Source organism: Chlamydotis macqueenii, chromosome 3, assembly GCF_036417535.1.
Source record: "Chlamydotis macqueenii isolate bChlMac1 chromosome 3, bChlMac1.mat, whole genome shotgun sequence".
In the NCBI taxonomy this organism is placed as follows: Eukaryota; Metazoa; Chordata; class Aves; order Otidiformes; family Otididae; genus Chlamydotis; species Chlamydotis macqueenii.
The window spans coordinates 27,253,863-27,270,887 of record NC_141558.1 but is presented as its reverse complement, the minus strand read 5'-3'; the positions used below and the strand labels follow the sequence as shown (position 1 = coordinate 27,270,887).

Here is a 17,025-nt window from a genome sequence, read left to right as displayed (position 1 = left end):
TATGGGTAATAAGCATCACTTACATTGGCATTTGAATTGAAAATAGAGTTGAAATTAATAATCACTGCATGTTCTAACACGATAAAAGGAAGTGGATTTTTAAACTTCCCCCCCCCCCCCCCCCTGTTGTCACAGTAACAGGTCCCAAAGTGTAAACTTTCGTAGTAGTTAATCACAACTAGCTGAGGTTACCTTAGGGAAAAAAAAAAAGACACATTGTACACTTGTGGGCTGGAGTATTGAATTTTGCAGTTGGGAAAACTTAGGTGCCTTTTAAAACAGCTACCCATAATGGAACAGTTACAAGTGAAAGTATTTCTGGATTTCTTTTATTTCTGGGATTTTTCTGTTCCTACATCTACCAAACCAGAGCTTCTACCTTATTAGCTTAAATAACTGATGTGGGAAAGGCTATCTTGCTAGATGAAGGCTATATGGAAATGTATATATAGCAAAAGATTTTCTTAATCTGTCAGGTTTTTCTCTCCAGTAGTGCTGCTTTGCTCTTTTGTTTGTCTCTTACTCCTCTTTTTTGGGTCCTCAACTAGAATAATAGTGTGCAGCTGCAATGCAGGTATGCTGGAAGCTTGGAAGATCTTGAGTGGCATGGGAAGAGCATTTAGGGAACAGCTATTCTGTACAGAGCCAAATATGCACGGAGTGCACATACTACCCGAAGGACTCATTGCCAGAGTGAACTGGGGCCTCAAAAATTATACGCGTGTTAAAAAAGAATTGAAAAAAATAACAGAAAAAATGCATCTATGATTCTTAAATGCAAAGATATGTATAAGCATTTGGAAAGTCTGTGAGTCACATAAGGGAGGAGCATACAAAGGCTTTACAGGCTTTTGCTTTTCTTCTTTTTGCATTTGTTCCCGAATACTCGTTTCTCACCGCTGTTAGGAACAGCACAGAGTGCCCGGTTTGGCCCAGGATGGACCCCTTGTATGATGTCATGCTGTTTTGAAAGACCTCAGTATCACACCACAGACTTGAATGTCTGTGAATATGGACCTTTGTGAATTTCTTTTTTAAATTTTTTTTTTTACTCATGTTACCTTTGACAATCTGAAAATGGTATTTTTAAAATGTAAAATACAGGATCAGATTCTATCTTCTAGTGATGGCAGTAGCTGTAGAAGGGCTTTTGTGTTGCTACCTGAGCTCATTGCTCATTCTCAGCCACATTACAAATAGCCGGAGTCAATGAAACAGCTGCGGTTTTGTTGTACAGGGTCTTACGGGATCTTGCTATTTCAGGGTTGCACAGATGGTCCTGGTCCTAATGCACCGCAGCTCCTGCTCTGGGGAGCTGCGGGACTGTGAACAGGCTCTGTAGCAGTTGTACTGGCTAGTGACCATACATAGGTTTGTGGAGATGAGATAACTGGCGCTGGAGCTGCGGTTAGTGTTTCTCTAATGTAGCTCACTAGAATACATTTATGTACTTCCCATCCATAAGTGAGATGCTTTCTTACCCAGAGTCTGTTGCTTTTATTGTTTCTTCTGAATATTTTGTGGGCAATCAATGATGCTCACTGCCACACCAGGGAGCAAACTGCTGGTAGTTGCTGGGTCCCGTCTCTGGGTTAGTGGACATCCCTGTTTACTTCATAGACGATTAAAAGAAAGAGAGTCCTTTCTCTGACTGAGGCTGTAACTCATCCTTGCATGTTGGAACAAGGGTGATATTCCAGTCAAAAAACCATAGTGATTAAAAAAGCCGGCTTTCATATCGTAAGAGATTTTCTATTGGTAAATACTTTAATAATTAATTAGGTTTTAGAGGCTATAAGTAGTATTTATAGTTCTTAAAAGTTTGACTTGATCTTTTTAGTACATTTTAGGCAACAATCAACTTTTCCTAGGAATTTATACTTTTCTTAGTAGTGCTGTTACCGTACCAGCGGGGCTGTCACCCTGCAGGAGCTTCTGTCACCTGGAGCTTCTGCCCAAGAAATTTTCGCGTGATGTGCTGTGATGTGCTGCAAAAACTTTTGTGTACTATTACTTTAATTAGACATTTCAGAGCTTTTATAGGCTATTCAGTTTTTAAACATTATTAGAATGCTAATTTTATGGAGCTGTCCATAAAAGAAAAAAATCTTCTGTATCATTTGTAGAGCTGTTGAAAACCGTTTTCTTTTTCCTTTTTACCTTCAGATGAGCGGGACAAAGTACAAAAGAAGACCTTCACAAAATGGATAAATCAGCATCTTATGAAGGTCAGTTGATATTTCTGTGATGTCTGGATGACTGATTACTACAGCCGTGATTGTGTGTTTTAACAAATGTTTGATTTCAGGATGCAGCTGCGTTACATGTAATAAGGAAGATCGTAAATGGTGAGATTAATGCATGTACTTTGTCTTTGAGGAGTCAATGGGGAGTTGAAATGCTGCTGTCTGATATCCCGAGGTGATCTATTTGAATACTTGCATTTGAAATTAAAATGAGTCAAAGTTTAAGGGACATGATTTCTTTTTACAAAGCTTGACTCTTTTCTGGCATTAGACTGTTGTGGCTGTAGCACCACAGCTAAGGCCAATGAAAAAAAAGTTGTTTTTTTGTTTGTTGCTTGGTTTTTGTTTTTGTTCTAATTAAGTACTGTGTTGAGGACAGGGATATGACCTTGAGAGGCATGGCTGTAGATCAGCCCGTGGCATCTGTATGCTGCTCATGGATTAGAAATAGAGGCTTTCTAGGGATGAAAACAACTTTTAAATATCTTTCTTTTGGATAGCAGTGAGCTTGGCCTCAGGGACAGCACACGTCATTATAACTACATGTACAGCTTTTAGTCAACAGAGAACTAAAAGCTGCGAGTTCACCTTCACTGCATGGCCCTTCAGTTCTAAATTTAATCTGCTGTTTCAGCACCAACTGTCTGGGCTAGGCATTTCTCTGGAGAAATTGATTGTATAATTACTTAACATAACTTGCTTTGATTTTTTTTTTTTAATTTTAAATTCAGAGGTTGAATTTATGTACAAGTCACATTAAGTAAAAATGTATCTGCAAACTGTCACAGTTGAGAATTAATTATTATAATGTTCAGACACCATTGGAAAGATTTGCTTGGGCCTTTTTTTTTTTTTAGGGGGCAACTTACTCTTATGACTGTAATTGTGGGTATTAGAGAAATGCTAGGCACTGAAGCAGAATAGAATTTCTTCAGCGATGTTTGAAATAAACTGGGTTTTTTTTTGAGGGCTCCTTGAACCTTTAGAAGATGCAAAATTCTGTTTTCACAGCTTTTGAAAATTTGAAACCAGGGTAGCTCTTGGAAATGGCATGACTTGGGGATCTAGCAAGACCTGGATGTGAAGTTGGTCCCAATTTTGTCTTTAGCAAGAGACCTCTCTTCCATAGTGGTCTTTTGATCCTTCCTGCAATGACTGAGCCATCAGGAGTGGTCCTGACATCAGCCCCTGTGCAGCAGCAGCTGTGCACAACCTTTCAGGATGAGTCTGGAGTTGCAGAATGGCTTTTAATACTACTTATACCAATAGGTTTTCCTTTGTAGATTTTCTAGTCCCAAAGGAATCATGTGGTGTAGATACAGCTGCTTCAAGGACTCCCTCCTATGTGGACACCTCCTCACCATAATGCTGAAATACCCGAGTGGCCCTCTGTCCTCACAGAAATCTTCTACTTGCTAATGAGAAAAGACCAGAGGCAGCAGACCTTGCCTTCTGGATTTTACCTCATCTTTACAATATAAGAAATGTATCAGTTGTCCAGTACTTCAGGCAAATTAGATTTAAAGAAAAAAAACATACAGGAAGATTGCCAGTACTCTGGCAGCAAAATGCAATCTCCAGATTAACCATCAGGCATTTATGCTTCTAATTGAAGAGAATTGTTACCAAGTTTATAGAGGCTACCAATCTTTTTCTGTATTAAAGATGCAGTTTTAATTTTCTACAGGAAGCAGAAAAGCCTATCTGAAGCTTTTTGGAGAGCAGTCCTTTAACAGTAGTTGGCCTGTTTTTACAGAAGAGCAGTGTATTGAAAAGTATATTTATATACACCATTATTTTACACAATTTAAAAACATGCACAGTCATCGTTGCCATATTGTCAGCCTCTCTGGAGTAGCTTAAAAAAGATTTAGACTCTAAACCTGTGAGGATATCGGGGTAAAGAGTTCGCACTAAATCCTTTTGACTTGCTTGCCAAGGTCAGTGGCCTTAGGCCTTCATCTTCATATAGAAATATTTGCTCTTCTGCCCTCCATTGCCCATCTTTAGTTGCGTTGGATTTGAAGCATGTAAGTGCGTAGTGTATAAAAATCAGCGTGTAAGATGAGTCCCTTGTCAGTTCAGTTGGCTAGTTAAGCATATATTTGTGTACTTCGCTAAACTAGAAACATAGTCATTGCAGAAATATTTCCTGCAAATGATCTTGAGATACATAGTTTTAGAGACAGGTATGTAGTGTGTTATTTGCAAGATTCGACTGTTTAAGTTATCTCTGAATTCTACAGTTTAAGATCAAGTGGGCTGTCGCTACATTTTTTAAATGCTGAAGTTTTTCTTTTGAATTGGTAATAGATTTTCTGAGGGCTGATTAGAGCACTGCACTTGACTAAGGCTACTGTTTAATGTCTGGTGGTGGGGCTCCAGTTTAAACGTTATCTTCTACTTCTTGTTGACATATGGGCTGGAGAGGTGAGATATTGGACTTTAGACTGACCTGCTGCTGTGGAATGAGCTTCCAGGGGGAAACTCGCATGCCAGCGTAGTGTGGCAGTGGGGTAGAGATCTCCTCTCTTCACTTCTCTAAGCCTGCCTCTGCTTCCAGCAAGTGTTTCGCTTTGCTGATATCAAAATAGGATGTTAAATTCTAGTACGTTACAGTAGTAAGTAACTTCTGATGTAACAAGAACAGGTACATCTGGAAGAAAGAGGTTTCATTCTGGTGTAGCATTTGCATGGTCCTAAAGCACCCGAAGAGAAATCCAATTTCCACTAAAGCCCAGAAATTCTTCCTGATACGTCTTTGAATCCCGGACCCCAAAACCTAGGGAAGGAATGACAGAAGTGTGAAATACAGAGGGAGAATGAAATAGAAGTGGGGAAATAAAGTTGTTGGTGAAAAATGAGTGAAAGCAGACAAATTCTTGTCATACATTTCCTTTCTTAAACCAATTGAAAAATATTTTTGTAGCGCCGGATCTTAATCTTGAGAGATTAAACAGGATATTTTGAAATACTGAAAATATTTTAATTTTTTTTTTTTTTTTAAATTGGAAAATACGATGCACACAAAGTGGGACCAAAGGCAAGATATCCAGAGACTAGCTAGGTCAGTACTCTGATGGGAGAATACAAGGAGCACCCAGGTATTTTCCCTACAAGGGTAATTTTCCTTCCTTTTTCATGGAAGAAAAAGTTGTAGAGAATCTTAACTGACCTTTTAGCGGCAATGCAAACTTGCTGGTGATGGGAGCAATGGGCAGCATCCCTGCACAATCGTTAGCTGCTCCAAAAGTCATTTTTAAAAGTCCTAAGGGCAAGAAGGTTTTTATAAGTAGCTGGACAAAATGCTTTTTGAAACTACTTTTTAAAAAATCTGTGTTCAAAATCCTGTGCTTTGTTGCAGTGGTAGCGCATTAGAGAGAGCAGCTTTTTGTTTTGCGAAGACTGAATGAATAATTCAGAATAGAAACCTGAAGTTATTGATTCCTGTGTGTCCTTGAGGCAGCGCGCGGTTTGTAAATGGCCACTTAGGTCGATTGCTTTGTGAAATGTTCAGGTACGTGCTTAATGGCACAGGAACCGTTCCTGATAGAGCACAGCCCTTCCCTTGCTGAAAGTCGGCACTTCACCGACACTAGTGGCTATCGTTTCAGATAACACTACTCTACACTATCTCCTTTTTAGCCATGCAGTTAATCTGTTATTTAAAATTTCCCACCTCCTCTTCTTTTAGAAATGAATGCTTTTTAGCTCTATATTTGTGTTTATTTTAAGGGATGAGGCACCTGGTGTTAGTCTAATGGTAGTGACTGGTTTTTAAAAAAGCCTTGATTTAACACCTTTCATTTTTGAAACATACTTGGAAAAAAACATGTTTTGGGTTTCTTTTCCTGTGTTAAGGAAAATAAGATGAAGACTGCTTGCTGTGCTAGTGCATCTAAATGAGTCTTCTATGTATTCCCATTAGGTAGCTCTGACAGCTGCTGCAAGCTGTGCTGGGAGCAAGTCCTGTAAAATCCCACTTCCAACGTGACATGCAGATCGGCAGATCGCTTTAGGCGTTGGATACAGATGAAGTATCAGTATTCCTCTTCTATTCTGTTTTTCAGCAAGGCCTATTGTCTTCTTGGTAGACAGAAGAATATTTCAGTTTTTTTTTCCTAAAAAATTTGCTCTTGTATGTTCAGGAGTACTCTAGAAGTTCTTGAAGTGTTTTTTCTTTGAGACGTGCTCTTTCTAAAAAATATGGAAAAATAACTCTTGAAGAAGAAATCAGTTAATGGTATAAAAAGTATTTGATTTTGTTGTTATCCCTGGAAATATGCACAATTAGAGTTAATTCATGCCATATTGTGTACAAATTTTTCAAAAATCTTCCACTTGGAGGTAAACTGCACAGCATCTTTCATCTGCTTAGTATAATCTATAGATGTTTGCAAAGCAGGTCAGCAAGCAAACTCAGGGCTTTTTTGGTTTTTAATCAAAGTTTAGGTGAGGGAGGAATGTAGCCAGGAAACAGCAAGGAAAAGCACTGACAGAATGCCAGAAGTTAAAGCGGAAAAAGAGGAGGAAATTTGTGCAAAGTTTTAGAGGCTAATGATAAACTGCATCACAAAATCTCTCTGCAAGCAAATAAATGAATAAATCCAAGTCAATAAAAACTGTGCCACAGATTTCAAGTTTATTTGATCCTCTTAATGCATGCAGACTTCATGACTAATTGGGAGCAGGAAAGAGAATAATTGAAAACAGTAAATTAAATATCCGTGAAATATATGATAGCTTGAGTGCATCGATATTTTTATGGCATGCAGCACTATTGAACCAGTTGAGTGTATGTTTTATTGTGGTGTTTGAATTTTTATAAATTGTTTTTTATGTAAGTGCTCATATATGAAAGAATGAATGTAAGGAGAATTAAGTTTACAATAAGGTTACTGTATGATGAGATAGAGCCACTAGGATCAATGTTTCCTATGACAGACTAATATATTAATATATTAATTCATTCTCTTTTTGTGTGTTCATCGTTTGCAATTCACTCTCAGCATAGATTTTATTTAGTATTATTTATTCCTTAGAGATCACAAGAGAGAAAATTCTACCATTTGCAATTAAGTGTTGCCTTTTTAATTAATTCTTATATTATGCATGGAATTATATTTTATCTGTGTACTTTTGATGTATCCACATTTGATAACCATTTCTGTATCAGTTTAGAAATACTCTGGCCTGATCTCACTCCCATGGGGTCAGTGTAACTGTGCCATTGGCTCCAATGGGCGCAGTATTTGTCCCAATATGTGGACTCCAGACAGTAAGCAACCTCCAACATTCAGTCATAAACATTACCAAAAATATTTCATTTCATAACAGCATTTTGTATACTTTGGAAAGCCATTACCTAAGAAGGTATCAGAATAAACATGTACATCTTTCATATAAAGAATGTGTCGTCTGCTAAAGGCATTTATGGTGCTTTGAGCAAGGAAATTTAAATATATCAACATAATGTTTAAAATCCTCATCTTCCTACTGAAATACAGTACCTTGGCTTTAATCAGAACAATGTCACATCTGCCAGCCTTATATTTTATGTGCTTTAGGCAGGTGTGGAGTGTATTGCCTTTGGTCTGAGTTAGTGTATCTCTGTAGTTTTCAGCTGTGGAAGCCAGATTTATTGGCGGCGTTTGATGTTATTAGCATTACATTGGCACGATTTAAGCAACTCATCCCTGGTGAAGTATGTTTGGTGACACAGTACAGGGCTGGAAAGGAGAAGGCAAGTTGGAAGCGTGATAGCTGAAGAAAAGTAGTGGCACTGTGTAACAAACACTGCGGTGTGTCTGTCTCTGGCCAAAGATAAAGTGAGACAAAAACTGGCCACGGTTGCTGTCCATTTGGCGCGCTGAACTGGAAGGTAGTTGACAGTAGATTTTTGGTCACTAACAAACATCAAAAAGACAGGACTGTGTGACAAGGGGGAAAATAATTTATCCTTGTAATGTAGAGGAGGAGCAGATGTGGAGGTCTGCATTTGAACACCTACAAAGGTGCCCTCTGTAGCCTCTGCAAGACGGAGGTATTTCTGCGGCACAACCATCACAACCTGTGCAAACCAGGTCAGAGCACGCTCGCTGTTCTGTTCCCTGCCAGCTGCAGGAGTTGGGGTGGCTGCCTCCGGTGTGGACATGTGTCTTGTGAGACAAGTGCCAGCCAGAGAGACCTTCAGTCTGTCGCATTCAGAAAGTCGCTAGCAAAAGTGCTGGTTAGTTAGGTCTGGACTGACTGGGAAGGACTACTTCAAAATTTAAAAAGGATGGTAACTTAAAAGCAAGTGATTGCAAAATTCCAGGCTCAGCTTTCAAAGAAAAAAGAGAAGTGAGAAGTAAAAAAAGAACAATGAATTTCTAAGTAGCAGGAACTGGGGAAACCAGTAGGTAGGGTCTCCTGGGGAAGTAATGCAGGAGAGGGAGGAATGCAGGAGATCTGGCAGTCATTGAAGGCGTTTGTGTTGGAGGCATAAAGGCACGCTGCAGACAGGCAGGACAGCTAGGAGGCATGGTATGGAATATACTGCTCCTTTAAGAAACATGTGAAATACAAAGGAGCCCTACGAGAAATGGAAATAAGGGCAACAGGACTAAAGAGCTCTATGAAGGAGTTAGTAAAACATGCTGAGGCAAAATCAGACAAGTGAAAGGTCCAGAAGGAGTTACAGTAAGAGTGTGACATAAAAGTTTACAGGAGAAAGGTTCTGTAACTAAGTGAGAATATGAAGAAAAAAGGAGAAGTGTGGATGCATTACTAAAGAAAAAAATGAGGAATAGTGTTGAATGGTGTAGAAAAGTCTGAATTACTCTGACCTCTTCAGTCTACAAAATACTGACTTGACGAAATATGTTTTAACAAAATGAGAGTAAAGTTCAGATAAGGAAAGAGCAGAGTGAAGAGTATTCAGATAAGTTATGTGCTTTCTGGTTGCACAGCTTTATTCACCTGATAGTTGGGAGCTAATTGAGTGATTTATAACATTTTATTATTCTATTTAAGAATTCAGAGAGGACAAGGGACTCCTAGGAGTCTGCAGTTACAGTGAGCTTAATACCTCTCTCCCAAGCGGAAGAAAAGAGTGAGGAGTTACAGAGCTTGCAGGGTAATTTCTCTCCCTGGGAAGACTGTGGACCAACTGGTTTTTGAAAGCAAGTGGACAAAGGGAAAGTGGTGTACATGGCGTATCTACATTTTTTGACATGCTACCACATGTAGTCTTATTAGCAGATTACTGTCACAAAATTTGAATGAAAGTATCCCAGATATGGTTTGCTTGGATACTGCCATCAGTAACAGCTGCAGCTGCAGCTAGAGCTGGCACTCAGAAGAGCCAGTGCTGTTGGTTGTTGCTGCTGTCGTGGCTGCCATCAGGTGCCGCAGCAGCATCATCTGGCTCTGGGAGGCTCAGTGCATAAGCCCGTCTCCCTTCCACCCAGAGATGGCATCCAAGTGCCCGCTGCCCTTGCTGTGCCGCATCGTCAAGTGAGGATTCAAGCTCTGTCACTTCATCCTCTTAGTGTTACCCCTGTTTCTCTGACGCTGGGGCTGTACCGTTCTCTGGTTCAGGCCTTTTGTTATGTTAGTCAGCAAGAAGCGTCACCCTTGCCCTGCCATGAATCTTACATGGTCCATTGCCCGCACTGGGCTGTACTGGCTTATGCCCATGGAGCTCCAGTATCTACAAATGAGCTTCTCACCCTGCCTGTGGACCAGTGTTGTGCTTGGGAGATGAGGAGACCACTTGTAATTCTGCCTTTTCATAGGCACAGAAGCGTGCTTGTGGGCACACGGTTGTGAAACTCTGCCTGGCTGCGCAACTCCTGATCTTTGCGACGACAAGAGGTTTGCAGACATCTGTAATAAAGCATTAAAGATAAGAAGTTTTCTTGGAAGATCAAGGACAGGTTGTGATAATTGAGTTTGTTTAGTCTGGAGTAGAGAAGACTGAAGGGAGCTGTGATAACATGTCCTCAGTATATATAAAGGTGGTTATGCAGAGGCTGATGAACAAGTGTTTTCCATGGTCAGACTGTAAGGGGAGGGGCAACAAAAAAGTCAGTTTAGTTTACAGAAGATTTAAGAAGATGAAGATCAGCAAGGAAAAATCCTTCTCTCCGAAAAGCGAGTAGATGTAGTAAAACACTGAAGTATATGTATTCCATTATTATGGTTTTTTTTCATTTGAATTTTCAAGAATAAATTGGAGAAGCATCTCTGAGGTGTTCTAGCCAAGCTCAGTCTGCTCCACAGCACTGGGTTGAGTGAGGTGAACTGTTCAGTCTTTCTTAGCCTTGTGATTGTATTATTCTGTGACAGCCTAGTAAGGCCCCGCCCATCTCTGGCAAAATAATATTCAACTTTGAGTCTTAGAGCTGATTAATGCCAAGTTCTTTACTAAATCTTGTACTTTCATTACATCAGTGATTTTAGTCTGCGTCAATCCTGCCGTTCTAGTGAGAATCCTGTCTTTCAGTGAGCTACCCTGTAAAGTGAAACTTGGTGATGCTTGCATTATATTCTTCATTAATCTGTATTTATGCTTTTGTAAGTAAAATCTTTTAAAAAGGGGACAGGATAGATGTCACAAGTGAGGCTTCAAGCAGGTTGTGAGTCACACTTCAAATATCGTCAGTAATACCTGCTGAGGTACTATCTCCTAACAGCTGTAAAATGTGATAGAGATGTACAGAGGGTTTTATAAAGATATTTTTTTAGTTTTTCTAAGATTTAGAAATATCTTTATGTAATCTTATACACAAAGGCATTTGAACAGAAGTACTGGATTGGGGAAAAATCATAAAAGGTTACAGAGGTGCAAAACAGGGGAGAGAGATGGACGTGCTGTGCATTAAAATCCCAACGCATGCAAGAAGTGTTAATGGGCTGGGAGCATGCATGGAATTGCATGAGATCTCGTATGACGTGCCACATGTGGCATCTGTCCCCCGGCCTTGCTGAAGGCTGTCTATAGAACGAAGGTTACTTTGGTGAAATAGATACTAAAGCTGGCTGTATACTTCTGTAACTTAAATTATTATTTTAGGACTTTAGGTTTGTACCAGTAATGGAGTAGATGTCCATTTTGTGTTAGTAGATACCTGTTTCTACTGAGCTTGTGAATCTGTGCAGCATGGGTTCCACTCAGATGGATTAGCTGATCCTGATACGTAAAGTTACAAGCAGGCAACCAAGACTGTGCAAGTGTTAAAACCATTGAGGGTAGTGCTGCGATAATGATGATGAATAAGTGGAGTAGGACCTGTAGAGGTATTCTAAGTTGGCTGGACCAGTGTTGGTTGAACAGAACCTTTCAGCCCATTACATCAAAAAGATTTGAGATGTGTGAGCTGGGATGGAGACAATTTTTTTTTTCCTAGGAGGTGGAAAAGAAGGATTTTTCCATTTAAGATATTTGGTTAAACTTGTTCTGTACAATAATGGTGTTTTAGATATCACACAACTACTGAAATCCAGAAAAGGACTCATGGATGTACATATTTATGTCGCGTGTAACATATTTATATGCGTGTAACATTATGCACTTGTTTGTATGCTTGCTGATTGGGAATTAGGAGAATATTGGAAGGCATTTCATGAAATCAAGCATAGGAGTATAAGAGGAGAAATGTAAGGACAAGATTTAGCAATGGCCTGATTTTTTTTTTTTTTTAATGAATTGAGCAACAATATATTTACCTTAAGCCATACAAGTGCCTTTTTTGATGAAGTTAATTTTTTAACAGTTATCCAGAGACATGTGAAACAATTGAAGTCTGGTGACAAAATGCGAGAGAGTATGCAAAAGCAATGGGTTAAGTGGACGATCGAGTTGTGTGGAGATGTGAAGGTTAATACAAAAAAAATAAAATTGTGACTGATCCAAGCTTAGATACAAGGACAAGGCTTTAGAGGAGTGACACACATGAAGTGTGTCCAAATCACAAGTTCTCATGCTAAATAGAGTGCAAAGCATTGACCAGATGAGAAAGTGAAGGATGCAGCCAAGGATGAATCTTCAGTTGGGAAACATCTGTTATAAAGAAAGGTCAGGGGTGTTGAACTCACGTTGTATGGGAGACTTGTTTAAAAGTGACTTAGTAAAAGTATTTGAAATGGTAAAGGGGCTTTATGAAATGAAGTAGCATTAGCTGTGCTGGTTGTTTGGGAAAACTAATAACCAAAATAAAATAGCTAGAAAATTACTTATGAGTGTGAAACAAAGAACAATTTATTTTCAGTGAACTGCAGGAAATATTTCCTGTGGAGTGGATTATCAGACTGGCAAGCAGAAGAAAAGAGAGAAAGTGAGTTCCGGACCACTGGACCTAAACCTGGAATCACCAGACTTTGCTTGCAAGTGAATAGATGCACAGAAGAGACCAGGCACGTGTTTTTCCCCTTGTGCCATCTCACTACTGGCCCTGGCTGTGCCCCATGCTGTTGGGCTGGCGTGTCCTGGGCAGTGGGTGTCGTGTCCAGTGCTAGAGTGTGTGTGCCTGCCCGGAGCCGGGGGAACAGCACCGTCTGCAGCCCAGTGCTCAGGCAGCCTGTGCTCTGCGCCTGTCCCCTGGAGAAAGCTGTGCCCAGAGGTCACTGCTGCAGGGTTAGCCAGTGATTAAATTCTGACAGAAATTGTGTGGTGTTTTTTTTTTTTTTTTATTTTAAACAGAACGGATGCAGTTTAATAGGATTCTCACTGAATAGGATTCAGTACGAAGCAAAGATCATGACCATGGTGTGTTTTTACAGTTCGTTTTTTTCCCCAGGAATAAATTTGGGTTTAATTAAGGACACTGAAGAACATGAGAGACTCGGGGGAGGATGCCCATCTGCATGTAACCGCTTCGGCTCCCTGATCTCTTGACATGACATCAGGTTGGCCACGCACCGCAGGTCAGCGCCTCGCTGCGCCTTGCAGCCCATCGGGGTGGAAATGACCTGAGGTGGAGTGGCCCTGCAGCATGCTGAGCAAAACTCATGCGCTTTACACGAGGGAATTGAAGAAGTCTGTAGAGAAAAATAAGTAGTCTTGAAGATGTTTGAAGCAGCAGCCTTGCCTGGCAAATGAGTCACGTGGGAATATTTTGACAGATCTGATATTTTGACAATTACATGCTGCATGGATCTTGTTACAACTTGTTCAGAATTTTAGAGTGTTTCTCATAAATCATGCTGCATGCATTGGCATAGTAAACCTTTATGTTTTTACATAAATACAACTTTTTCTATGAGAGGTTTTTTTATTCTTTACTCATAGTATAGGTTTGTTTGTTATAATGCAGTTAGAACTGCCACTGTGATTCCTTAATTTTCAAAGGTGAAAGAATTAAAACATAGACATTTTCAAAACTTACAGGAAACTGTTTCCTCATGAGTAGGGCTTTTAATACCATTTATCCTTTAGGAAGCTGAAACATTAGGGAAAACTCATCAGGACGTTAGGATCTCATGCAGTGGCCACAGCAGTTTTTCAGCGATCTGAATGCTGATGGCATTTTCTGTGGGCCAGTGTAATTATAGGCGCTCTTAACTTATCTGTGTCTATTATCTTGGAGAAAAGCGTTTTACTGTAGCTGAAGTGAATGGGAGTCTTAAGGGATCTTTTTTCCATGGGCATTGAATCAGATTCTTAAAGAATAAATTTCAAGTTTATTGTGAAACTCACGATGGCTTTGTGCCAGCTGTCATTTGGCCTTATTGGTGACCTCAGTGGTAATTAAGGCCTGACCCTTTTTTCCCAAACACACCCATTACAGTTCTAACTTTTGAGCCTTATCCCATTTTCCTTTGGAAAAGCAGTAATGCTTTATGTCTGTTGGGCATTTAATTAACTTTGCTTCCAGAAGCAAAGAGAGTGGTACTTGAAGAGACTTTCCCAGGCTGTGTGGTCTGAAAAGCCTCTGTTGGATCTGTAATATTGTAATTCTTGATGATGCCTGGGGACGACACTGGTTTTATAAAGGCTTGTCAGCTGACCTTTGGTTTTTCAAAATAAACGTGATTCAGATTTGATTCTAATTTTGCCTTTTCTGGAAACTATAAGAAAAGTCTTATTTAGCATCTTCTCATAATGATTGGTTCAACTTAGTTATAGTATAGATAAGGAGACTCCTGATGTTTTAAGATACTAAATTACAATAGCCTGCTTTCCTCACCCTGTAAAAATGGATGATTTTGCAAGTCTGTGAGCACAAAACTCTGCTTTGTTTCAAAGCCCTGCAGCCTGCCAGGGGCGCAGCAGTTGCCTCACTTCCTTGGAGGCGTTCCTGGTGGCCTCCGGTACGTGGCGGTTCCTTCTGGTTATTCCTGCCTGATCTGATTGTATACTCCTGCCTCTTTTGGCTCGACTTCAGAGATTCTGCAGCACATTAACGTTTGTTTCTGCTCCTTCCTGCCCTATCTCAGTCGAGAACGTGGTCCCTTGCATTTTAGGTGCTAGTCTGGAATATGTTGTACTATAACATGGATGTGAGGTCTCCCTGAACGTATGCTGGGTGTGCACCCACTATATGCACAGAAAGGGCCACAACCTATTTTCCGGACAGATTTACTTCTGAGTAAAAAAAAAGGGTGTGATTTTTATGTGTTTTCACAGAGGTGTGGTAGTGTTAGAGTGAACTTCCTGCTATACTCTATCCTGTACATCTTCTCTCCATCCCTTTCAAGACCAAGCTGGTTTTGCTTGCAGAAGCAGAAGGGACAGTCCCTTGCCCTTTTACCCATATAAATATAAGCAGTTTGTGGTTTTATAGTGTAATACTATAGATTTTGTTCCAGCATCAGCACAACACAACTAATAATATAGAGAAAAATTGTAAGAAACGGGCTTGTTATGGAATATGGTTTGTTCTTTGCTGTGACCCATGGCAAGAACAGAGATCGCTGTGTGCAGATTCATTTCCCTAAGTAGGGCTATCTAGGGCTGTTTGAGATGTGTATTCATCTCAAACATGGTATGAGTGATTGTTTATACTCAAAGATGGGTATTGAGGAAGATGTCTGTGGGCAACTGACTGTCAGGACTTAGGCAAACCGTGGTCGTTCTGGAGGAGCAGGTGGAGGCCTAGTGGCATACTCCCTAAACATAAACATAAACCAGCCCTATAGGTGCGCACCCAGCAGCTGAATCATGGCTTCGTTTCTGTCGAGGGAAACGAGAACCAGGCAGGCTGAAGGCAGCGGTGATAGGTTTGCTGCAACGCCAGCAGAGGAGGAAGCCAGGCCCAGTGGGCCAGGGTCTTTAACTGCAGAAGAGCAATGGTACGTGAGGTTGGAACTGATAGCAGCTTGATTGTAAGGACAACCAGATGTGTCAGCTGAACAGTATGATAAAGCTATGTGAGTTATGTGGGGTATTAGATTGCTGGCTTTCAGAGGTGGCAGCCATCTTTATGGTCTTCATTTGTCGAGTGCCTAACATGCTGGGGGCAAGATTGCAGCTCTGTGACTGCTACAGTTTTAAAAACTGTTTTTTTTAGTAGTGGGAGCACAGATTCCCCAAGGCACTGGACTGAAAAGCTTAAGCTTATTGGGAAAGTATGATATCTCATGCTCACATCAAGGTAGATGGAGCTTTCCTTGCCACAAACATCACAGTGTACATGCCAGAAGATGAGTCACATGTGAGTGCCTTAAATTCTCTCTGTCTCCTTTTGACTGATGAAGCCATTTTGCCTCTCATGTTTAAGTTTTGTCAGATGACCCTCGGCATCTCCCACGTCTTCCTTAAAGAATCTCTTCTTATGCTGAAATTATTAAATCTGCCACACTCATGTGGGTATATTGCAAAAAGTTGCCTGAGGCAACATATAGCCTACTTGGCACATGGACCTTGCAAAATATAGGGCTGACAATTCAGTTATTTTATTGAAAAGCCACAAGAACTCTTAATGAAATGCTGTAGGGCTCAGCAGATCCCACAGATTCATTGAGGAACCCCCTCATCTGCATCTAGTACTTGTGGTACTATGTGTTCTGAAGGAGGCTGAATGTGGCAGCAAAACGGCAATGAAATAGTAATATATGTTTCTTATGCATTTAAAGATCTAAGAATTTATTATACATGTTGAGAGGTGAGACCTACCCAAGTGATAGTTGAGAGAGATGAATTTGCAAGTTTTTCTGAAGTGTCAGTGTAGGATCTCTGAAGAAGCACAAGATGCTCCTTTTAAAAAAGCAGTCTGCTGCTTGGACTTAACATGCTTGCTGCACATCAGTTGCCCAAATACACCTTCTTAGGTGCACATCAGCTGCTTAGGATACTGAGCTGATATATTATGTTGTCCTGTACCAGCATACCAACGTGGTATGTCCTAAATAATTAATTCTCATAGTAATTGTCAGCCAATGGCAGAACTGGGCAAACATCTAAGGCATACTGCTGGTTTTCCTGTTTTGACAGCTCTGTGCCACTTTCTTCATACACAGTATGAGTTCATCTCTGAAGCATCTGTGATTTCTAGAAAGATAAGTTGAGGAAGATGGTTGTCTCTGTAATCCTTTGGAAACCTCAGAGTATGAGAAACAAACAGAAAGTCAACAAATGTAAGTTATGAGAGACAGACCAGCAGGATAACAAAATTGTCTTGCATCTAATGGAAAATAAAAGCAGACATATTAGAAACTGGAGTATTTTCTTATCCCACAATTCAGATACCTGCATATTGGGCAACCCTCTCATGGGGTTTTCTTGTAAAAAAATTGCTTGCTTTTATTGGAAAGAGTTTAGCACTCAGTTTGGCATAATTCTTGGAATAGGAAAACA

General features: G+C 40.2%; 1 protein-coding gene across 4 annotated transcripts in view; it reads left to right on the top strand.

The window, feature by feature from the left end:
* Positions 1 to 17,025, top strand: part of DST (dystonin) — a 310,564-nt gene that overhangs the window by 99,712 nt on the left and 193,827 nt on the right. For all 4 annotated transcript variants that reach the window (XM_086743267.1, XM_086743270.1, XM_086743269.1 and 1 more), the window contains one exon: positions 2,167 to 2,228. In XM_086743267.1, the coding sequence (XP_086599393.1) occupies positions 2,167 to 2,228 (62 nt within the window). The remainder of the gene's footprint in view (positions 1 to 2,166; positions 2,229 to 17,025) is intronic.